The sequence below is a fragment of the Rattus norvegicus genome, chromosome 20 (genome assembly GCF_036323735.1).
Source record: "Rattus norvegicus strain BN/NHsdMcwi chromosome 20, GRCr8, whole genome shotgun sequence".
Taxonomy (NCBI): Eukaryota; Metazoa; Chordata; class Mammalia; order Rodentia; family Muridae; genus Rattus; species Rattus norvegicus.
This window is the reverse complement of record NC_086038.1, coordinates 5,952,336-5,975,612: the sequence shown is the minus strand read 5'-3', so window position 1 is coordinate 5,975,612 and position 23,277 is coordinate 5,952,336. Positions and strand designations below refer to the sequence as shown.

The following is a 23,277-nucleotide window of genomic DNA, read 5'->3' as shown; positions in this document are numbered from 1 at the left end:
CATTTATGATTTTGGTGATGGCTGAACACTCGATTTACACCTACTGTCGACTGGGTTTGCAAATGTTATAAGCGTGAGTGCACACAAACCTCAACAGGGACAACTTTGGGTGACAACCGCTAAAGACTTAAAAACAGCTAGCAAGGCCGACACAAAACTGACAAATGTCATCAGTACAGAGTACGGACTGAAGTGTCAGACTGCTCCTCATACATATGCACAATGACTTTGCCAATTAAAAATATAAATATGGGGGGGGGTGACACACGCCTTTAATCCCTGCATTCAGGAGGTAGAGGCAGGTGGATCTCTCTGAGTTCAAGGTCCGCCTGGTCTACACGGTGATTTCCAGGGTTACACAGAGAAACTCTGCCTCAAAGAATAACGTCTCAGCGGTTAAGGGCGCTGGCTGTTCTTCCGGATTCCATTCCTGACACACAAGTGGTAGCTCACAACCACCTGTAATTCCAGCTCTAGGGGATCTGACACCTTATTCTGGCCTCCACGTACATGCTGTTCACAGACAGACATCCGCGCAGGCAGAGCACCCATACACATAAAATAAAAAGAATAAAAGACTAAAATAACATCATCACACGACTATCCTAAAAGCAGAAAATGAAGAAGAAACTCATATGCCCACGGCAGGCAAGGGGTTAAATGATGCTTCCTCAATACCACAGATATCACCAAAGCTCCCAAAACAAGGCTGGAGAGCACAGAAAGGGATAGGGAAACAAGTTACTAGCAGAATGATGTCATTTCCATTTTTAAAATAGATTTGTACAGAGAAAAAGTCCAAGTATGCAGTGCACAATTTTTTTTTAAATTGCATGTGTGCGCTCTTGTGTTTTGAGATTTTTCTACCACAAAGGCAGGTGTCTATAATCCCAGAATTAAAACATATATACATAAAATAAAACAAACAAATAGCCAAACAAAGTCTCGGCCAAGCACAGAGCTGCACTGATCCCAGTGGTAGATTTCTGAGTTCGAGGCCAGCCTGGTCTACACAGTGAGTCCCAGTGAGACCCTGTCTCGAACAAACCAACCAAGCAACGAAACATACACATATAAACTGTGGGGTTGCCCCTGAATGAGGGGTCAACTAGTGAGCTGCAGACCCGACCTGGGCTGCCACCTGCCTCGGAGCTGCTTTGTCCCTGTCTCATTTAATGTGAACAGGCACAGGATCCACCACAGCCCATGGTGACATGTGACATAGCTGTGTCACAATCCCACTAAAGGGGCTCACTAGGGTTTCTATTGCCGTGATAGACACCATGACCAAAAGCAACCCGGGGAGGAAAGGGTTATCTCGGCTCACGCTTCTGTGTCACGGGTCACATTCCATCATCCAAGGAAGTCCGGATAAGAACCTGGGGTAAGAACCTGGGGCCCGGAACTGAAGTAGAAGCCACTGGGACTATTTCTTACTGGTTTGCTCAGCCTGCTTTCATAGACAACCCATGACTACCTGCAGTGAGCTGGGTCCTCTCATGTTAGTCATCAATCAAGAAAATGCACCACAGGCTTGCTCACAGGCCAATCTGATGGAGTCTTTTCTCAGCTGAGGTCCCCTCTTGCCAGACAACTCTAGTTGACATAAAAACTAGCCAGCACACCCCGCAACCTCAAAATGCCAGAGATTCCAAACAGAAAGCAAGGGCTCAAAGACCTGCCTTAGCTCTGCCCCTCTGATGTTTAAACTGAGATTCCTAGGATGGGCACGGACCTGTACTCCTGTGGGGAGGCAGAGGCAGGCAGATCTCTGTGTGTTGGAGGCCAGCCTGGTTTACAGAATGAGTGTCAGGACAGCCGGGACTACCTAGAATGATGTTATTGGGGGTGGCGGGGTAGGCTGAGATTCATCTACTGTGAACGAATCAGGCAAGAGCCTGCATTATCAATGACTATAATTTAAAATGGCAACATGAGAGACAAGTCCTTCACAGTAGGCTCAGTGGTCCAATTCATCAAAGGTGGGAGCAAGTGGCTCCCATGGAAGGTCCTGGTGGCCGCAGTCTATTCTGACTCACCTGACATTAGAGATGGAGACCCCTCCAGGCTGACTCTACCTATGAGGACATAAGCTTGGAGACGCTTCCTAAGCTACCTTTGTCACAAGCTATGACTGATGTCCTGAGCTGCAGGGTGGTAGCCTAAAGGCAGCTCAGTCGCCTAGGTCACATCCACCCGAGAGGCTCAGGGACTGCAGTGACAGGGCCTGCAGATACAGCTGGCTTTAAGACAGACAACTGGTTTATTTTAAAAACTCCTTTTTGACTTGTAAACTAAATGAACTCGATCTATAAATTACCGAGGAAGGATAAATTGGAAGCCTACCGTGTAATTTCCCGTGCTGTCGCCACTAACTCTAACCACACCAAAATCACCGAGGATGTACTATGGATGCAACTTATTACACAATGTAATTTCCTACGCCACAGCGAAATCTCCTAGTAATCTTCTGGCTATCAGTGTGGGAAACATTTCCCCAGGATGCACTACAAAGAATCCCTTGCTCCTTCCTACCTGGCCGGCAGTGTGGCTTCCAAGACAAGCTCTCTGCTGTCTATTTTTCGGGTTTCCTTGGTGTCTGTGCCCTACAGATTCTGGTGTTTACTTTCCTCCCAAAGACGGGGGGGGGGGGGGGGGGGACGGGGACGGACGGACGGGGACGACGACACAGAAATGACCTGGACTTCCTTCTGAAGACCCAAATTCACAGCTGTTTGGGGTAAACAAACTTGGAAAGCTGACTGAAGGGGTTTTCCGGAGAGAAACATTTGTATCCATTTTATTTCTACTTTGTATCTGCGCCTGTCAGGCCTTCGCTTGACTTGGATCTTTGCTAGGAGAAAACCAACCTAGAGAGCAGGGCTTTCTTTTGCTGGTCCTGGTCCCTGACTTGTGACAGTGAAGAGACTGAGGTTGAGCCAGACACAAGTCAGAAGTTCTCCCACCCTCTACAACTAATTCGGTGAAAACTGAACCAAGCTGGAGAATGTGAAGAAACCGGGAGTGCCCGAACTGCGCACACGCGCGTGCACCCACCCATCCCCCCCCCCACACACATATACGCACGCGCACGTGCAGGCACGCTGAAAACAATCTGCTCCACATCTATCCTACTTAGCTTAAGGGTGGCATTCCCAGCCAGGCCATCATGGCTTTATCTCAGTGCTTAGGAAGTAGAGGACTGTGCATCTCTGTGAGTTTGAGGCCAGCCTGGTCTACAGAGTGAGTTCCAGGGCCACACAGAGAAACCCTGTCTCCAAGAAAACAAAAACACAAGCACCCAACAGAACCTTCTAGATTTTTTTTTCTCTTAGGAAAGACCCAAGTCAAGCCTAGGCCTGACCGGGCGGGCAAACTCCAGCCCTGCACTCCATTCCCAAGCCAAGATCCCAGATCTAAAGTAACACCCAGGGCCAGGGTTGCTATTTTGTTTTCTCTTTGTTTTGAACAAAGTAACCATTCTTTTTTTTTTTTTTTTCCCGGAGCTGGGGACCGAACCCAGGGCCTTGCGCTTCCTAGGCAAGCGCTCTACCACTGAGCTAAATCCCCAACCCCACAAAGTAACCATTCTCCTTTAGAAAAAGCCATACCTCAAGAGCAATTCCAAAACTAAGGAAGAGGGCTCCTAGACAACAAAAATCACGCAAAAAAACAGTATCCTAAGAAATTCTCAGGACTTGAAAGATAGCTTAGACATTTTAAAAGCACTGGCTGCCCTTTCAGAAAACCTGGGTTCAGTTTCCCAGCAGCCACCCAGTGGCTCACAACCACCTGTAACTCCAGTCCTGGGGGATGCAGAACCTTCTAGCGCCACCCGGGAAACAGGCCTTCACTGGTACAGACACACATCCGGGCAGAACACTCACGTTCTTTAAGTTTGCTGGGGCTGTAGCAGAGTGCTTGCCTAAGAGGCTCAGTACTGGACTCAATGTTACCCTCGTACCTAAAAAGGCTTTCTAATGAAGACAGCTCAGTGAAAGATCCCAGGTGGGGCGGGTCCTGACTTGTACGCTGGTTTTTGTTTTTATTTGGGGGTCTTTGTTTGCCTATGTGTTGACTTAGAACAGGAACTTAAATCGGGCAAATACACAAGACCATACCATACTGCCCATTACCATTTTACAGGGTTTTCCTCTTCCTTAAAGGGTTAGAACCATCTCTCCTTGTTTGCTTCCTTTCACAAGACGGCAGAGTTAAAAAGGAGTTTAAAACCACATCTATAGGCACTGTCTAGATTCTCAGATCTCTTCAGCAAGCCTCTGTGGTGACAGAATTATCCTGAACTGTGACACAGCCTCCTTCCTGACCAGCACCTTTGACTTTGTTCCTCTTGCTGAGTCCCGTGCACCTCCCTTCCCTGTTCCGTCAGCAAACACCAATTCGTAACTCACCACTCAACCCATAATTCTGAGCAACTACCTGATCAGTTTCACGTTTCATTTTCTCTGGCCCTTTGGCCTTTTAATCTAACTCTTACTGTATTCTCAGACAGAAATTGCTTTCCAAGAAATCAACTGCTTCATTGTAAACCTAAACCCGGCCAGCTCTGTTACAGCAAAGTTTCATGTCTGCTATGTGCTTGGGACTGAAAACACTCAAATCAAGAAGTTTAGCGGTGAAAGGTATCTTGTCCCCAGCTTTCAAGCTATATGCATCCACGAAACAGAAAATGCGCCCAAACCACACAAAGTCTAATCCATGCAGTGCGGCTTCTCTGTAGCACTAAACACTCTGGAGAACTAGCTAATCTACTGATTATTGGTAGAAGAACAAAAATTATATCTGCATTATTTTGGATAGAAAATTAAACATCTACTGAACACAATCTTTATTTAATGACTAAAACTCAGAAGAGACAGTAAACTAGTGCTTTGGGTCTACTCAGGTGTGGAGAGCTACAAACCTCTATTTCCAAAGCCTCAAACAACTAAGGGGAAAGTGGGTACACTTAGCTGCACATTTCATTTTGTCAGTTTGTCACATGCATACCCTACGTGCATACATATGTACAACGCCTACAAACGTTCTAAGTGAACTATGCATATGGTGAGAAGGGCTAATTCTGACCTGGCACCTTCTCTCCGATAGCTCTGAGGTAAATTTCACAGCGCATCTAGCAATCACTTACTTGGCCCTGAACAAAGCCGACGATGGGCGGGGCTGTTAATGAACAGCATTCACATGTCTGTTTGAGCAGGTCCTCTCCCTTACTGTTTCTAACCTGCCACTGCTCAAAGAAGAGATCACCAAGCAAGAGAGAACACCCTTTAATGTGTCTGAGCGGGGCGCACAGCGGAGTGTACCTATAATCGATCACAGCACTCAGTCAGACTTGGAAGACAGAGAATCAGATGTTCAAAGTTACCCTGGGGTATATGAGTTCAAAGCCAGCCTAGACCCTGTCCAAAAAACAAACAAACACAAACAAACAAACAAAAAAACACAAACACCCTTAAATCAAAACATGTCTGACACAGTAATTTGCACAACACAAGTGCACAGGACAGACTGTGTGAGGAATTGAGGATCGCTCACAGTGAGCTCACAGGATGTGTTATGAACTGTGGTACAGTGTGGTCACCACATTAATTACCCAAGGCAGCATCCGTGAGGCAGGTACCAGTGTCTTCATCTCACAGAGGGTAGGGATCAAAGTACTTAACTTCCACAAGTCCAGCGACAGTCAGTGCTGGCAGAAGAATTCGGACAGCCTGACTCCAGCACTAGTCTAATGCTCTACGCTGCAGAGAGGGGACAGTAGCCACAGGAGTCAGCAGAACACGGTATCCTGTAGGCTTAGATTTTTCAAAACCAGAGTCTCCAAAGAGAGCAGGACTTTGCACTTCGGTGTCTGTAAATGCTGGTAGCAGAGATCTTCTCTGCTGAGAGTGCGATTCAGATGCTCTCTCAGTGGATGAGGGCTGTGGGAACACTGTCAAGCCCATGACCAACAGCGACTTAGGGAGGAAAGGGTTTATTTCAGCTTAGAGCTCTCAGGTCATACTTTATCGATGAGGGAACTCCAGGGTGCCATCGATCACAGTGGGCTGGGCCCTGTGCCATCCATCATGAGGTCTTCCCTCAACCGAGGCTCCCTCTTCTCAGGTGACTCTTGCTTGTGTCAGCTGACGAAAAGACAAGCCAGCAAACAGAGCAAAGACATGAGAGCTACAGAGGCAAGCAAAGGTGGGACTGAGAACTACTGTGTATGATATATGTGTCCCCCGAGACCTGTGTGTCTGAGGACCATCATGGGGTGTGTGAGGCTAAGACCCAGGTACAAAATAGCTCTAAGAAATGGGACCTGTGAGGAGAGAAGGGAGTATTTTGTAATTTCAGAACACACAGGAGGGGTTGGTGAGAGGGCGCAGCTGGTAACATGCTTGCTCTGTAGGCACCAGGACCCAAGTTCAATCCCCAGAACGCACCTAAAAATGCCATCTGCGTGTAAACCCAGTCTTACCAGTTTCCACATATGTGTACACGCATACATGCAGAAAGAATACATACAAAACCTATGTGGGATGACTGGGGGAGAAGGGTCATAAACACATGAGGAAAGAAACACACGTGTGGTTCGCAACATCTATACCCAGTGCAGCTCTAAGCTCCGTAAACGTCAAGATTCCAGTTTTCAGTACTAATGAGGCTAGGATACACCAGTCGAGACACCAAATTAGGAGTCCACGGCTTCCAGTGATAACTCACGGTTCCAGGCAGGAAAAAAGAGTAGGAGTACCTTCCTCCACCTCCAAACCTACAACAGGGGCCTCATGGTTATGTAGATGCGTGACCTTGGGGTTGGAGAGGTGGCTCAGAGGCTGCTCTTCCAGAGGTCCTGAGTTCAATTCCCAGCAACCACATGGTGGCTCACAGCCATCTGTAATGAGACCTGGTGTTATCTTTGGCCTGCAGGCAGGCATGCATGCAGGCAGAACAATATATATAATAAATAAACCTTAATAAATGCATAGTGCCCCTAATTAATGACACACCCAGTGTAGCAGGGGCCTAAGCAGAGGCCTTCCCTCCCAGCAGGAGACTGAGAGACTGGGAGACTCATAGGCATCTGTAGCTTCTTTCAGACACAGCAGCCAATGAGGAGTCCAGCAGCGATGTGACTCTAGGGAAGGGACACACCCACTCATGCTTTATGGAAGAAATGGAAAAAAGCACTGTGCTCAACAGACCTGGCAGTCTTGTTTAACTATGTATGTGGCAACCAGATCTCAACAACGTCCCACTGCCTCTGAGGGCACACCAAGAGGAACCTGACCTGTATCAGAGGGCAGAAGATGTGCGGAAAGTTTATGTCCCCCTCCCCCGAGGCAGAGGGCGTCCACGGCAAATCCCCAAGTACTGCATCATCCGTGCAGTTTTCCCTTGCCTCTCAGCTAAAGGAGTACGTGCAGAATTAAAAAAAAAAAAAAAAAAAAAAAGTGGGAAGTCCAGCACGTGGGAGGCAGAGGCAGAGGCAGGCGGATCTCTGCTAGTTCAAAGCCAGCCCAGCCTACTTAATGAGTTCCAGCCCAAGGCGATGTAGTGAGGCACTGCCTAAAAACAAACAAACAAAGAAATGAGGGAAAAAAGTGTTCCGTGTTTAGTTGCTGAGCGCCTGTGTGCTGGCTGGTTTTACACCCACTGACACAAACTAGAGTCACCTGGAAGGAGGGAGCCCCAACTGAGAAAATGCCCCCATAAGATCTGGCTGTAGGGCATTTTCTTAATTAGTGATTGATGGGGGAGGGCTCTGCCCACTGTAGGTGGTGCCATCCCCTGGGCTGGTAGTCCTGGGTTCTATAAGAAAGAGGGCTGAGCAAGGCATGAGGAGCAAGCCAGGAGAACAAGCCAGTCGGCAGCACCCCTCCATGGCCTCTGCATCAGCTCTGCCTCCAGGTTCCTGCCCTGGTGAGTTCTGGTCCTGAGTGAGTGACCAGACTATGATGTGGGAGTGCAAGCCATTAAATAAACCCTTTCCTCCCCAACTTGCTTTTAGTCATGGTGTCTCATCACAGCAATAGAAACCCCAACTGGGAGACTCTGTCTTCAGGTGCTAATATAGAGACTGAGAATACAAGTGTGCTAATACAAGACAGGCTGCTAACATGAGAGCCAAAAGTATACCGATCCATTCTTATTTGCCTTTAAAGGCACGACTACTCAAGATCCCAAGCAGGAAGTCCCCGAGTAGTCCACAAACAGCAAACAAACCCTGCCTCTGAACAGGGTGTGCTTCCTCTGAGCATTCCCAACTACGTGCTATCTACCCAAACCTTGACTTCAAAGCCAGCCTCGGTGCACCTCCCCTGGAGATTCTAACCTATCCCAGAGAAGTGTCTGTCCTCTGAAGTGCCAACCACTACCAGCTAGGATCTCAATTTATTTAGAGGCTGATCATCCCCTGAGGAGATGGCTCAGTCCATAGAGTGCTTGTTCAGCAAACAGGAACCCTTGAATTTGATCTAGCACCCATGTTTAAAGGAAGAATAAAGAGAGAGAGAGAGAGAGAGAGAGAGAGAGAGAGAGAGAGAGAGAGAGCGCGCCAACGTGGCTGTAATGTTAGTACTGGGAAGGCAGAGGCAGGGAAATCCCTGGGACTTGCTGGCCAGCCAGTTTGGCGCAATCAGCAAACTCCAGGTTTTGGGGGAGAGCAAGTGAGGAAGACGCCAGATGTCAACGTCTAGCCTTCATCGTGCACATTCGCGCGCGCGCGCGCGCGCACACACACACACACACACACACCCAAACATAGGCACACACACACAACCATTCTACTAGAATCAGTACTTTTTATCTATTCAAAAAACTTTGATTACCACCTATGAGCCAGTATTCTTCAAGAGACTGAGTGCAGCCAAACAGAATCGGCTTTTTCCCCATCAAAGGAAGGGGAGGGTTCTTGTATAGTGCTTTTAAAAATCTTCCTGAAAATATGTGGGTTGAGACTCAGGACTGAATGAATACCTATTTATTAAAGCCGTGGGCTTCCTGGTTGCAACCTCTCCAAGCTTACTTAAACTGAAGGTGCATGAACCTACAGGGAACAGAAGCTAAGGAAGCCACTTCTAAATGAACTTCCACTTCTTAAAAACCTCAAAAGAACAAGGAAGGAAAAGAAAACAGCTACGAAAGCGCTGCTGAACCAACACATTTTGTGCACTCTGACAGAGCATTCCAATCCCCCTTGTAAACTACAAAGAGTGACCCCCTACTCCCTCCCGACGCCTTGCAGCCCGAGATTCAAGCGTCTAAAAGATCTCAGAAAGTTGAACGCACCTAAGCTCCCTTAAGCAAGCCTTGGTTTCTTTGCGATTAAGTCCCAGGGGGAAATGAGCAGATGCCACTTGGACGAACCCAGCCAGAGTGACAACAAGGAAATGACAAACTGAGCTTCAGGCGCCAAGAGGGGCTCACAGACTGAACACCTCGTGCGCGATCAACGCAGAAGCAATTTTAAAAACAAACAAAAGCCGGGTTCTGCACAGCCCGGGTGGAAGGTTCCTAAGTTCCTAAGAGAAGGAAACGAGAATGTGCTCCAGGGGAGCCGCGAGGCTGCGCGCGGCGTGGGAGTTCCTGCAGGATGTGAGAGGGATTCCGCGAATTCGGTCTGCTCTGAAGTGGCTTTTGTGAGAAGCGACAGCTGGCACCTCACGGCGGGCGAGGGTGACGCCGAGCTGTGCCATGCGGCGCGGGCTGCCACCTGGGCACTCCCCCCATTCTCCGCAGCCGCGACGCCAGACACGAGAGCCCCGGCCTGCGCCGCGCGCGCCGTAGGAGCCGCGACCTCTCGGGGGAGCCCGCGCAGTCCGGACTGCGAGCCCCGGCGCGCGCACTCACCTCAGCAGACTGGAGAGAGGGTGGCTGGAAGAGCCGAGGCCGCCGCCCCCGGAGCCGCCGCCGCTGCCGGAGCCGCCGCCGCCGCCGCCGCCGAAGCCGGAGGAGAGCCGCTTCCCGGACAGCAGCTTCTCCACGGCCGGGAGGTGCCCGGTGCGGGCCGCCTCCAGCAGCTCCTGCTCCTTCCCCATCCCCAGGACCGCCACCCCTCGGACCCCAACCCCTAGCCTTGCAGAGCCAGCTCAGGCTCCTAAACTTTCCGTCTCCGGGCAACGCACCCCTCAAACCGGCCGGGGACGCCACCCCCTCTCTCCCCCTCCCCGCCTCCTTGGTCTCCCCCTCCCCTGATGGCGCGTCACTTCCGGGATCCGGCGTCACGCGTCACCGCGCCCCCGCGCCCCGCCCCCTTGCCCACCTAGTGGGCGGGGCTCGGCGCCGCCTTGCAGGTGACCCAGGGTGGCAGAGTGGAAGTCCGGGCGTGCAGAGTGGAGCCTGGCGCAGACGCGGTTCACGCCCAGCGAACCCGCCCATTCGACAGGTGGGAGAGAAGGAAGGCAGCACACTTGTTGGAGCTTCCCGAAGTGCTCGCCTTCTCAAAGGTTTGGGACCTCATGGGACTGGAAATCCGCTCATTGGTCCAGGCATCGTAGAAACAAAAGAAAGGCGGTAACGGGTACCCATGTTTTCAATTCCATTCAAGACACATAGATTAACTACGGAATAGCTGCGGATACCTAGAACCAGACTTGAAAAATCCCGCCCTCTGGTGCTTCCTTGAGGGAAGGCCAGAGAGTTTTTACAACTGCTGTTAGCCTGGCATTGTAGCACTCGCCGTTTGTCCCAGCAGTCGGGAAGCAGAAGCCGCCGCATCTCTGCGAGTTTAAGACCAGCCTGGCTTACAAAGCAAGTTACGGGCTAGCCAAGGCTACATAATGAGACCCTATCTCAAAAAGGGGGGCGGAAGAGGCGGTACGGGAGTGGCTGTTAGGTGGCTCCGTGGCTGCTCTGTCAGAGGATCTAGGTTTGTTTCCCATTCCTTGTGGCACCTCACTGCAGTCTGTAACTCCAGTTCTAGCGGATGTGATCCTCTTTTCTGGCCTCCCAGGGTACCACGAAAGCGTGCGGAGCCCAGACTTATATGCAAAACACCCATACACACGAAAGAAAAAGTTAAGAAATCTTTTTTTAAAAGATTCATTTATTATATGTAAGTACACTATAGCTGTCTTCAGACACACCAGAAGAGGGCATCAGATCTCGTTACAGATGGTTGTGAGCCACCATTGTAGTTGCTGGGATTTGAACTCAGAACCTCAGGAAGAGTAGTCATTGCTCTTAACCACTGAGCCATCTCTCCAGCACAAGAAGTCTTTTTAAAACGCATATCCTCGCTCTCCATCCTACTAATTCTTCCAATAAATGGTCAGAAGAGACCTTCTTTCTCTTAGTTGTCGTGAGAAACATTTTAAAAGATTTGGGGGACCAGTCCCAATTTTTAATATTGGTGGACTGAGGGGAAAAGGTAATGGGGAGAAGACGATTGTTTGCTTGCTTATTGTTTTTTCTGGTTTTTCTCAGGATACTAGCTAGCCCTGTTCTGACGCGAGGCAGGTGGCCAATATTTGAGACAATGAATGAAATTCAAGGTTCTGGCTACGTTCAACGAGTTGGCTACGTTCTGTTGGCACTAGATAGAGATGCTTGCGAAACAGAAGGTAAGCCTAAGCAGTTCCCTGGTGGACACAAGCCGGTGGTCTCAGTTCTTCAGAAAATACGAGGTTGGGTCGCTGCCGGAAGTTGCTCAGTCCAAGGCAACAACAGGGACGAAGTTTTCTCCCTGTTCCCTCGACTTTGCGCTGAAGGAGTCAAGTTAAAGAAGGATTCATTGGCATTGCATTCCCAGGAAGGAGAAGAAAAAGAAGTCTCTCGGTAAACGAATGTACGCTCTTTCAAAAACGCTTCTTCTCTAAAGCCGAGGCTCTATACTAATACATTTCTTTCTCGTTAAAACAAAGTCAGTTTACGTGAAGCCCCTGAGCCATGAACGCGCTTCTGAAAATGACCCCTCCCAGGAGCCGTGGGCGTGACGTCATCGCGGCGCGACGTCAAAGCCTTAAGCACCAGCTCTGGGGCACAGATTGCTGACCCTCACTCCTTCGCCCAGTGGTACTGTCATCGCCTCTGACCCCCTTCTATCGCGATGGACAACCTTGGGGAGTCGCCCACGGACAAAGCCGGGGAGCCAGGGGAGTCAGAGGAGACGAGGGCTACTCCTGGGGCCCCGGTGTCCGCCGACACTGAGGGAATCCCGGAGGAAACCGACCAGGTTGGAGACGCGGACTCGAAAGAAGCCGCAGCGGAGGAAAGCGAGGTAGGTAGAAGTTTGTAGATAAGGCTGCAGGAGTACCCGGGCTGTGCTCTCTGACTGCTTCCTGGTTTCCAAAGCCGGGAGAATTAGAATTACCACGACTCTTTTTAAGTCTGCAACCTTGAGGGGCAGGGGAGGAGACAGGAAGGTGTAAGTGTTGTTTCGGTCCCATGCAGTCAGCTGAAGAAGGAATGGATTCCAGAACTGCCTGAGCTACAAAATGAGTCCTGCTTCTAACCCAGGTCCTTTGGGAGAAGGGTTGGTGAGGAGGGAGGAGACAAGAAGATAGAAGATGGGGAGAAAATGATTCAGGATAAATACACTTAAAAATCTGAAGCACAAAGGTTAGAAACATGCGTATGTCAGTAGTGGAAAGTAAGTTGAAAGGGTTGTTAAATATGTAATGTCTTCTCTTTCCCTCTCCAAATTTCCGTACGAGTTTAAATATTAATTTCTTTCTTTCTTTCTTTCTTTCTTTCTTTCTTTCTTTCTTTCTCTCTTTCTTCTTCTTCTTCTTCTTCTTCTTCTTCTTCTTCTTCTTCTTCCTCCCTCTCTCTCTCTCTCTCTCTCTCTCTCTCTCTCTCTCTCTCTCTCTCTCTCTCTCTCTGTGTGTGTGTGTGTGTGTGTGTGTGTGTGTTTGAGACAGGGTAGCCCTGGCTGTCTTTAAACTCACCCTGTAGACCAGGCTGGCCTCGAAGTCAGAGATCCCCTTGCCTCTAACTTCCAAGTTTCAGTATCAAAGACATGTGCCACCACTGCCCAACATAGGTTTCATTTTAAAGGAACCATTAAACCTCATTAATGAGTTTTGATGTAGGTTGGTCAGGACAAAATGTGGGTTACTCTTGTGAACAAAACTGTTAAGTGCTTAGGTGAAGAGGGACACAAATAATAAACATAATAATAAAATAATAAAAATAGTAAAAGTTTTTAGCTTAGGGTAGGCAAAGTGGTTCAGCAGGTAAAACGTGGGAACTGGAGTTTGATCCCCAGAACCCACCGTTTCCACAGAGTTGTCTACTTGCAAACACACACACACACACTACACACACTCTCATACTGTATGCATGAATGTGTGTAATCATTGAAACTTTGTGCGTTTTTAAAAATACACTTTTACTATGTGAATGTTCAGCCAGTGACTGTTTGCCATGTATGCACCTGGCACGTTCCCTGTGGAAGTCAGAAGAGGGCATTAGATCCTCTGAAAGGAGAGTTGCTAACGACTGTGAGCTGAAATGTGGGCGTTGGTAATCAAACCTGGATACTCTGCGAGAACAGCCAATGCTCTTAACCTTTGAGCTATCTGCAGTTTTTAACTTAAAGTTGTGGTACAAGTCTGTAATCCCAGCAAGGAGGCTTAAAGCAAGACAATTTCCACACGCTGGAAACCAGGGAGTGTTGGGCCACCAGCGCAGGCTACAAAATGAGACCTTGTGTCTTAAGTTACAAAAGAAAAAGTAAAGATTTCAAAATTGGGCACGGTGACGCACAGCTTTAATCAAAGCACTCTGGAGGCAGAGGTAGGTGGATCTCTGAGTGCCAGGCCAGCCTGGTCTACAGAGAGAGCTTTAGAACAGACAGGGCTATATAGAGAGACTCTGTCTCAAATTATTTTAAAAAAAAAAATGTTTCTAGTCTAGTAATGGGAAAGATCTCATGGTCCAGTAGAAAAAGGATCAGAACAGAGCACTGTCCAGGGGGATGCTCCCAAGACACACACGCAGGAGACTGTACTGGCATCTTCTACGGAGTGAGGCCAGAAGGGTGGGCCCAAGGGAGAGTGGCTGTTTGGATCCTTGGCACTTTCCCCGTAATGTGATAAACAGATACAGGACCTCTATGTCATCGTGGCTAAGCTGGGAAACTGGATTCTTCAGTTTCTTTCCCAGCTGGACCATAATCCTCCTTGAGGAGATAGACCGCCTCCTATGCAGGGGGTCTAGGCAGTGCCTAGAACCAGATAGCCACGGCATAGAGCTGCTGGGCTGGAGAGAGGAGGGTGTCTGGGGACCTTGCCCCACCCTGAGAAGTGTCCCAAATACGTAACGAGAACTTCTGTCCATCTTTCCAGCTCAAGAGTCAGGATGTCTCAGACGTAACAGCAGCTGAGAGGGAAGACCCATCTTTACTTACTCCTGCAGCCAAAAAGCTGAAATTAGACACCAAGGACAAGAAGGAGAAGAAGCAGAAGGTGGACGAAGACGAGATTCAGAAGATGCAGTGAGTCACTAGCCGTCCCCAGCCCAGGCTCTAGCTCCACTCTGCACATTCACTCTCACTCGCTTTTTTTGTTTGCCTTGAGGTAAGGGCTCATGAGGCTTAAGCTAGTCTTGAACTCCTGATCCTCCTGCCTCAGCCTGCATAGAGCTGAGATTATAGGCATGAGCCACTGTGCTTGGATATAGTTTCAGGCCAGCAAGATGCCAGGTAAAGGTACTGGCCACTGAGCTCCAGTTTGATCCTGGGAAACCATGTGGAAGGAATGAGTTCCTGGAAACTGCTCTCTGATCTCCAAACAGGTGTGCTCCTGACAGACACAAAATACATACATGCATGGATGCATACGGGGAAGGACATTAAGTAGTTGCTTTTTCAAATGCTTCTTTATACTACATTTGGTCAATGTTTTTCCTTTTCATTAAATATAGACTCATTGGAAATAACTCAGAATACCACCCCCACCCCCCCGAAAAGCCCAAAATCCAGCTGCTGGAGCTTATCCCAAGGGTGTATATCTGGGAACATTGGTGCAAACAGGGTCCTCAGGAGCATTAGTGCCTTCTGGGTGTACTGTATCTCAGCCTGTGTGTGAATCACACCGTCAGCCCTGCACTTACTCTGGCTAGGATTCAACAGCCATGTTTCACCTTTGGGACACCTCTACATCTTCTCTGTTTCTCTCTGTGATAAACTAGCCATATTAACTATTGGTATGAATGTTTTCAACATATTTCTTGATTGAGGAAAACTGTGATCTTGTTTTAATTGAGTTAACATTTCAAGTTCCTTGGTAATACTTAAGGTTTTGGGCTTCTTGTTTGTTTTTTCTCAATCTTGATTAGCCATTGATATTTTTTGTGAATTTTCTATTAAGTGATGGTTCATCTTCTAAAACTGGCTCAACCATCTTTTTATTTAAAAGAATGAAAAAATAAAGGGGACTAGAGGGACCGCTCAGAGGTTAAGAGCCATCTGCACTAACCGAGGGCCAGGAAGGCTCAGCTCCATAGCAAACTGCTTACAAATGCCTCCAGCTCCAGCTCTAAGGGGTCTGGCACTCCTGCTGGTTTCCATGGACACCTTCGCAAATGTGCATGGCACAAGCAAATTGACTTACATAGATATGTCAGTTGTTTTGGTTTTATAAAGAAACACAGGGCTAGTGATGTGGCCAGCAGGTAAGGGCACCTGCCATCAAGCTCAACAGCCTGAGTTCAATCCCCATGAAGTTCAACTCCCTGGAAGGAGGAAGCTGCTTCTTCACGTTGTCTTCCATCATGGGTGCCCCTCTGCCCACCACAGACATAGGAAATAGACTCAGTCATTTAAAAGAAAAGTGTTGGGGCTGAGGCTGGAAGGCAGAGCTAGGAGGATCACAGTGTACGCTTAGCCTTGATTTCCCTCTGAACTTAATACTGAAGAACCCTGATTTGAACATAGGGTTCTGTAGTAGGTGTTTACAGTCGGTGGGACACAGACACACAGCCAGCATAGTACTGTTTTCTCCTCACATTGCTATCTTGCAAAGAGCAAGGTGGCCTCCACCTCCTGAGCAGGCAGGCACCACCTTCCCAGCTGCCTTTGTGTTTGCCTTTTCTCCTTCCAAGGTTCCTGGGAGTGGAAATGTTGCCATTCCTCATTAGTGACCCCTGAAACAGTGTCTGGAGAGGCTTGTGTGCTGACTCGGGACTTTAGTGTTCATTCTCATTAACCATCCTAATTACTCAATTCTTGTCCAGAATCCTGGTCTCGTCTTTCTCTGAGGAGCAGCTGAACCGTTATGAAATGTATCGCCGGTCAGCTTTCCCTAAGGCGGCCATCAAGCGGGTAAGGCTGGGCTTGTTTTCCTCGTTAGGAAGAAGCGAGGCGAGGCTCCACAGCCATGGTGTCCTTCAGCATTCTGAAGTGAGATAGCTTAGGGAGAAAGGATCACCTCTCACCATCTGGCCAACTCCAGCAATTGAGACCATTAGTCTTTTGCAGGTTTGGGATTGGTTTGCTCTTTGACTGCTGTGTCTGTGGGTAAATACCATGTGTGTTGGTGCCTGTGAAAGCCAGAGGAGGGCATCAATCCCCTTGACTAGAGTTAGAGGTGGTTGTGAGCCACCCAGTCTGGGTGCTGGAAACTGGACTCTGGTCCTCTCCAAGGGCAGCAAGCACCCTTACCACTGAGCTGTCTCTGTAGCCCATGTCACTTGGCCATCAGCCGTCATGTCACTTCCTGGCACTCCATCCTGAGCCAGCCATTGAGCATGCTAACACCAACTCTCTCTCTCTCTCTCTTCCCAGCTGATCCAGTCCATCACTGGCACGTCTGTGTCCCAGAATGTTGTCATTGCCATGTCTGGGATCTCTAAAGTTTTTGTCGGGGAGGTGGTAGAGGAGGGTGAGTGCCGTCGGTCCCCCTCATGGGGACCACGTTCCCAAGGCTGTCCCCACCAAGGCACGTTAGGGTCCCCAAGGTGGCCTTGTCTTGAGGAGAACATCACTGATTTTATTATTGGGTGTGTGGAGCTGGAGGGAGGGGGTGAGACCACCTAGGAAATCCCTTTCCTTAGCCCAGGGTGACAGAGACAACTCTGTATTTTTCATCAGCAGACCTTGTTTCAAAAGCAATGCCTTGATAGCAAGGCCCTGCTGGGAGCTCTCCCTGCCAGGGAGAGAGCTTCTCATTGCTAATCTCTGGCTTGTGGTATATAGTACAGTCCCTGCAGGATATAGTAAAAGCCAGCGAGAAGTACTTTGTGACATCCTTTTCTCTTTTGGGGGGGTGGGGTAGGGCTGGTGCTTTTTGAGACAGGCTTTCTGTTTAGCCTGGCTGGCAGTTTTAGAACTTGGTCTGTAGACCAGGCTGGCCTCAAACTCACAGAGATCCACCATCTCTGCCTCCCAAGGGCTAGGATTAAAGGCGTGCAACACCACGCCTTCTCTTAAGTTTCTTCAGCAAACTTCACAAAAGACAGAATTAAACTGGAATCGTGATTGTAATCTTGTGATGATATTGTTTCCTTCCCCCACACTAGCCCTGGATGTGTGTGAGAAATGGGGAGAAATGCCACCCCTGCAGCCCAAGCACATGAGGGAGGCCGTCCGGAGGTTGAAGTCCAAGGGGCAAATCCCCAACTCAAAGCACAAGAAAATCACCTTCTTCTAGATCTAACGGAGACTGTTGCAGGCTCATCACCGCTGGGCTTCTGTGCTGAGGCGTTGTTGGCGGCGTGCCAGGACGCATGATGCTGACTTTAATGTTTCTGTTCCACCTGCAAGGCATGCAGTGGGACTCAGACTTCAGTCAGTCACAGACTATCCTCGGGCATGGTGAAGACTCTTTGCTAGTTTGAAGAAATATACAGGGGCCATTAGTATCTTCTGGAGAGGGAGGTGGTTTCAGAGAAAAACAAGAGACTCTAATGGCTTCACATTGAAGCCTAAAGTTGCTAAGATTCAGGTTGTTTCTTGCTCTGGATTTCGAAACATAAACTTGCAATCATCTGCCGTGTAGTATTTCAGGTTCTCCTGTGTATTGTGTGAGGGATCGGTAAACTTTTCCAACCTGTAGGAAAGTTTATTTTATTTTGTTGAAGACAAAACTCATTGTTCTTCCAATAAAACTTGGTTTGTTTTTTTTTCTTCTTGTTTTTCTTTTTTTTTTTTAAGATTTATTTATTTATTATATATAAGTACACTGTAGGTGTCTTCAGATACACCAGAAGAGGGCATCAGATCTCTTTACAGATGGTTGTGAGCCACCATGTGGTTGCTGGGAATTGAACTCATGACCTCTGAAAGAGCAGTCGGGTGCTCTTAACCGCTGAGCCATCTCTCCAGCCCCCTCTTCTTGTTTTTCAAAACAGGGTTTCTGTGTTGCCTTGGCTGTCCTGGTGCTCATTCTGTAGACCAGACTGGCCTTGAACTTGTAGATCTGCCTGCCCTGACTTCCCCAAGCGCTGAGATGAAAGGCTTGGGCTGCCCCCAACCCTACCCCCAGCCCCCAGCTTGGTTTTCTTTGTTTTTTCCTTACTTCTTTTTTTGACTCAGTATCACTGTGTAGCTCTGGCTGTCCTGGAACTCATTATGTAGACCAGGCTGGCCTCCAACACACAGAGCACCACTATGCCTAGGACTAGTATTGGCTTTTTCATGTAGGAAAAAAAAAATCTGTTTTGAGACAGGGTCTCATTATATAGCCTTGGCTAACCAGGCTGGCCTTGAACTCAAAAGCCGGCCTGGAACTCTTGAGTTACACGGTGGCCATCACACTGGCCCTTTTTACCATATTCACAACCTTAAATCTGGACCTGGAGAGAATGCTTAGCAGTTAAGGGTAGAAGATCCAAGTTCAGTTCCCAGTGCCTGCATCAAGCCACTGACAACTTCTTGTTCCTCCAGCTCTAGAGGATGCAATACCTCTTCTGGCCTTCACAGGCATAGACACACAACATACACTCACACACAGACAAAAAACCCTCAAGTGTATTCATGTAACCAAGAGGACAACTTGAACTTGTGATCTTGCCTTACCTCCCCAGTACTAGGATTCTGGGTGTGTGCCACCATGTTGGATTGGTTTATACAGTGCTGAGGATCCATCAGTCTGAGGGTTTCTGTGCACACTAGGCAAGCACTGTTACAGCCGTGGAAATCCTGTATCTGACTGGGAGAATCGTGAGTTTGGGGTCAATTTGGTACATAGCAAAAGGAACCTATCGTAAAAACATAGAAACCCTGTACTTGAACTCGTATAAACACACGCGAGGACCGATGCCATTCAATGGTATCATTTATTTTGCTTTTCAGGTGGTTCACAGAACCAGTACACTTGGGACTCGATTAGCTATTTCAACAGTAAATTTCCCAATACTGACCAAGGTTCAGTTCACTGTATCCATTCTCACTGCTCTCCTCGGAGAATGAAGGGCATTGACAGTGATTAGCAGTAGTAAGGCTACCTGATGTAGTTGGCAATCTGCTGGCCCGCTCCCCATGTGCTGCTGAGTGTCACGGGAAGCAGGCTTGGAAGCTGTTTTCTTCTGAAGCTTTCCTGAGCAAGTCTTATTTTAGCACCCTGAGTTAGGGAAACAGTTCAGACTCACGTAATTGGACTGATCTAACTTAGGAACTTACATTGAAACTCACTGGCTCAGCCAGTGCAGAGGACACTTCCGTGGGGGCACTCCACAGAAAGCATGTAAGACTCAAGCTAACTCTTCACCAGAAAGTAGTAAACTGACAAAAAATTTCCCTCACAACTCCAATAGGAAATTCTTAACACACAGGAGTATGTCCACTTTGATAAAGGATACAGGATAAGAAACACAGCAGCAGAACAGGAAGCTCAGATCTCAGGCCTGGCCACTTTAGCAAGGCTTAACTGTTAAAAGTTACCAAGTTTTTCCCTGTGCCTTGGGGGCAGAAGGCCTCTTTCTTCACTAACAGCCACTCTCCATACCTACCCTGGAGAACTGGACTGGAGAGAGTGGTGGCACCTGCAAGGCTCTGATCACCCAGACAAACGTGCATTGCCCATCTCCAAGAGTTCATAACTACGAGTCCTGGCTGTTGTGGTCTTAAGCAGATGTTAATCTGCTAGCTTGGGTAGTTTATGCATCAAGATGAAAGAAAGGGGTCAGGAATACAAAGCTCCCACCCAGGAAACCTCACACCACCTCTGCAGGGCTCAACCTCTGGAGCCCCTAAGGAAAACCCAACACAACATAAAGACAGCAGATACTTGGTTCCGGGCTTTGCTGAGTTGTGGTAGCGACACTTTCTACTTCACATGTCCCGTTTCTCTCAGCACAGAGCACAAAGAGTGCAGCCCATAGCTCGGTAAGGTCAGAGAGTGAAACTGAAAACAGCTCATGGGGAGAGAGAGAAGCCATGTTGGCACCATCAGAGACTCCGTTCATCATTCCAGTAAACTGAAAATGAGTTTGAGCCACATCTCTGCAGCCCAGTTAGCGGGCTCAACTCTAAGTCTACACACACCAGGGAACACTGCCGGCACAGGCATGTAAACAGGAAAGTTCGACAATCACAGATGATGCAGCTATAAAGAGTTTTACAGCTGAGGGCCATGTGCAGTGACTGAACACTCTGAGGGACAGTGTTGCGGTCCCTGCAGAAGTCTCGAGGTATTTCGTATTGCAAACTGCAACTTCACAGCTGAACTTCAAAAGCACTGCCTGACGGTTTCCCGTACCCTTACCCTGGAGATCCACACAGCCAGGTGCATTATGGCCAAGTCTCTCCTGCTCATCCCCCAGTGAACAGGGCAATGGAATCGCAAGACACTATTGAAATGCCATGGGATGTAATCTTCCCACGCTTCCTTCCCGAGGGCTGATTTCAAGACACAAAGGCCAAAGCATAAAGGGGGCCAGAACTCTACATCTCTGTTTGCACATGGACAAGAAGCCCAGACTCCCTTAGCTCAAAAACCTGACGTTCTGGCCATTAAGGCATTGTCCTTGACACAAAATAGGTCTCTACTGCAAGCTCAAGGGTAAAGTGCACCAAGTATTTGTCAGAAATCTTTTCCTGAGGGAGGGGATGCAGTGAGCGGAAGAGGAAGGGATTTGATGTAAGCCAGGTCAAGTGACCCTGAAGATCCTGTTTCCTAGTTACTGCTCTCCCTTCCCTCCAAGAATGTCAGAAACACAGGGGCCGCTTCTCCAACAAGCCCTTCAAGTTCCTGACTTTGCTAAAAGTGCTTTCTTTTTCCCTGAGGCAGTGACAGGGCCCCAGAACTAAAGTTTCAAGATTGGGTCCCCGATCCTGTGTGTGGTCCCTTGCCCCCCTCAGGACAATGTCTTCACCTTGATCACTCTCCAACTCCCAGATAAACAAGTACAATCGAAGTGCCCAGTAGGGGGATGAGGGCACTCCCCTGTGCTGGGGCACCGCCGGGCTTTAGACCACAGCATCTCACTGATCCCTGCTCCCTCAGCAAGGCTCTGGCTTCTTTCCTGAGTATTTGGTTCTAGTAGTAGTGGCGGTTGTTTAGACATACAGTCTTTATTTCTGTGACAGAGTTTGTGATCGTGGGCTGAGCCCAGGCCCTCACGTGCCGCTCACATACTCTACTACTGGGCTCCACTCCAGCCCTCCACTGTGCTGAACCTCTCCTGTCAGGCTGCCTGTTCACAGCCTTGCTCACTCCCCTGTGGCTTTATGGTTATTTCTGTCTTCTGGTCTGCTTTTCACTGTCTACAAGTTGTGTGACATCGAATGTAAACAGAATGGCATTCTGAAGGATAAACAGTTCACCATTTAAAGTTCTAGGTCATTTATAAAAAATTTGAAATGAGGGAACTTCACCTGTTAACACTGTCTCCAGAAGATGTTGTCCCCAAATCTGTGTCTCCTCAGTTTAACAAACCAGTTCTGTAAGACGTGGTGTTCTGAAATTTGCCTTGGTGAAGAACATGTCTGGCCCTGCAAGTCTGAACAGTGTGACCTTATCCTTCCATAGCTGTGCTCCTTTTTACGTGGAATGGTTCTCCTCCTTCCCTCCCTCAGCCACAGTCAGGACTCCAGAGCATCACCAGCTCACGACAGACGGACAGACCATCTGCCAAGTAAGCGAGTCAGCCAGGCTGTGCTTCTACCCAGACAGCACACCACAGAGCCAAGCTCTGACAATCGGAAGGAAAGGGGAAACTTTGATAGGACCAGAAGGAAACCTGGGAAACATGATTTTAAAAAACCAAATAGAGGGGAGTGAGGCAGCATACCGAGGTGGGTAGAACTAAGTTTAGCTCAGTCGGAAGCCTACCAGAAGCACAGGCAGAAAGATGAGGCAGTCCTGGGAAAGCAGGTGACTCCAGGAACAGAAAGGAAGGGACCTGTCATGGACAGCTGTGAAAACAGCAACTGTATCCCCACCCTGTCATGCTCTCAGCTGAGCACTCGGGAGCAGGTGAGCCCTGTCCTGACTTAAACCTCAAACCAATTCTTATGCAGGGAAAGAGGATCTAGCCACTTCAGAGTCAAAGCATCACAACGAAGAAATCCTACATGAAAGCTTGACCCAGAACATCAGCCAAGATGACACGAGCCTAGCTCCCGTTCCACTGAGGCGAGTCCATGTTGCCCTGATCGCAGACCTCCTCTGCCTCAACCCCTGAGGATCGGCTATTGATCGATCTACTTCAAGACTCAGGCCAAGGACCTCTCAGGTACGCCACAGGAAGCTCCAGGACACGGGATCTTTGGTGGCTGTGTGCATGACTCGGTGGACACCTGTTCACATAGGCCATGAAGGAAGCAGACACTGCCGTGACACCAGGAGGTGAAACGCTCTACGATGTAGAGAAGACTCCTCTAGTGTGCAGAGGACTACAAGGCTACATTAATGGCAAGACGCAGTGCAGGGCCAGGGACAGAGCCACCCCATTCCTGGGTGCGGCCATGCTCTGCCGGCTCCTCCTCCGCCCAGGCTGGCAGCCAGCAGGAAGCACACAAGGAATGAACGTGTGCTCCTGGCCCTGCTGGCTCCCGGGCCAGCGCCTGTCCCAGGCGGCACTGTTGCTGGTGATAGCTTCTCTGTGGAGCCTGGACGGCTGAGCCGCTGTCAAAGCTCAAAGAGTGGGTTGTATTTCCTAATCTCCTGGAGCAGCTTTTCTCTGTCCTGGTTGGCAATGGCCAGTGCTTGTTTGGTGTCTGCAAGTTCTTGCTGCAGAGTAGGCGAGCCTTTCTCCTGAAGGAGAAACAGTTCACCACTAGAGAACACAGTAGCATCTCCTTGAGCCTGGAGAGGGAGAACGGGAAGGAAGCACCCTCAGGGCAAGGATCAAAGAGCTCAAGCCGTCTCCCAAGTGCCCAGGTCT

The 23,277-nt window shown here is 48.9% G+C and overlaps 3 protein-coding genes across 19 annotated transcripts in view; 1 reads left to right on the top strand and 2 right to left on the bottom strand.

Moving 5' to 3' along the window:
* Positions 1–10,192, bottom strand: part of Anks1a (ankyrin repeat and sterile alpha motif domain containing 1A) — a 153,455-nt gene extending 143,263 nt beyond the window's left edge. For 7 of the 9 annotated variants that reach the window (XR_010060683.1, XM_006256193.5, XM_039098686.2 and 4 more), the window contains exon 1: positions 9,859–10,192. Coding sequence is in view for 8 of the 9 variants with exons in the window: in XM_006256193.5 (XP_006256255.1) it covers positions 9,859–10,046 (188 nt within the window). In the remaining variant the exon portion in view is untranslated. The remainder of the gene's footprint in view (positions 1–9,858) is intronic. The other 2 variants (NM_001107613.3, NM_001414943.1) reach the window with 2 other exon arrangements.
* Positions 10,193–10,258: 66 nt separating this feature from the next.
* On the top strand, positions 10,259–18,073 carry Taf11 (TATA-box binding protein associated factor 11). Of its 6 annotated transcripts, none has more exons than XM_063279121.1 (6): positions 10,259–10,393; positions 11,434–11,784; positions 11,871–12,226; positions 14,298–14,446; positions 16,186–16,273; positions 16,736–18,072. In XM_063279121.1, exons 3-6 carry the CDS (start codon positions 12,056–12,058, stop codon positions 16,985–16,987), a joined length of 660 nt encoding a protein of 219 aa, XP_063135191.1. In that variant the 5' UTR covers positions 10,259–10,393; positions 11,434–11,784; positions 11,871–12,055; the 3' UTR covers positions 16,988–18,072. The 6 variants fall into 6 exon arrangements, with proteins under 6 accessions (XP_063135191.1, XP_063135192.1, XP_038954610.1 ...); XM_063279122.1 differs by having other exon boundaries at positions 10,306–10,454; XM_039098682.2 differs by lacking the exon at positions 10,259–10,393 and having other exon boundaries at positions 10,542–11,784; positions 17,470–18,072.
* A 1,135-nt stretch (positions 18,074–19,208) lies between these two features.
* The window catches only part of Bltp3a (bridge-like lipid transfer protein family member 3A), a 44,372-nt gene continuing 40,303 nt past the window's right edge, over positions 19,209–23,277 (bottom strand). For all 4 annotated transcript variants that reach the window (XM_002728921.6, XM_039099275.1, XM_039099274.2 and 1 more), the window contains one exon: positions 19,209–23,198. In XM_002728921.6, the coding sequence (XP_002728967.3) occupies positions 23,022–23,198 (177 nt within the window). In that variant the 3' untranslated portion in view covers positions 19,209–23,021. The remainder of the gene's footprint in view (positions 23,199–23,277) is intronic.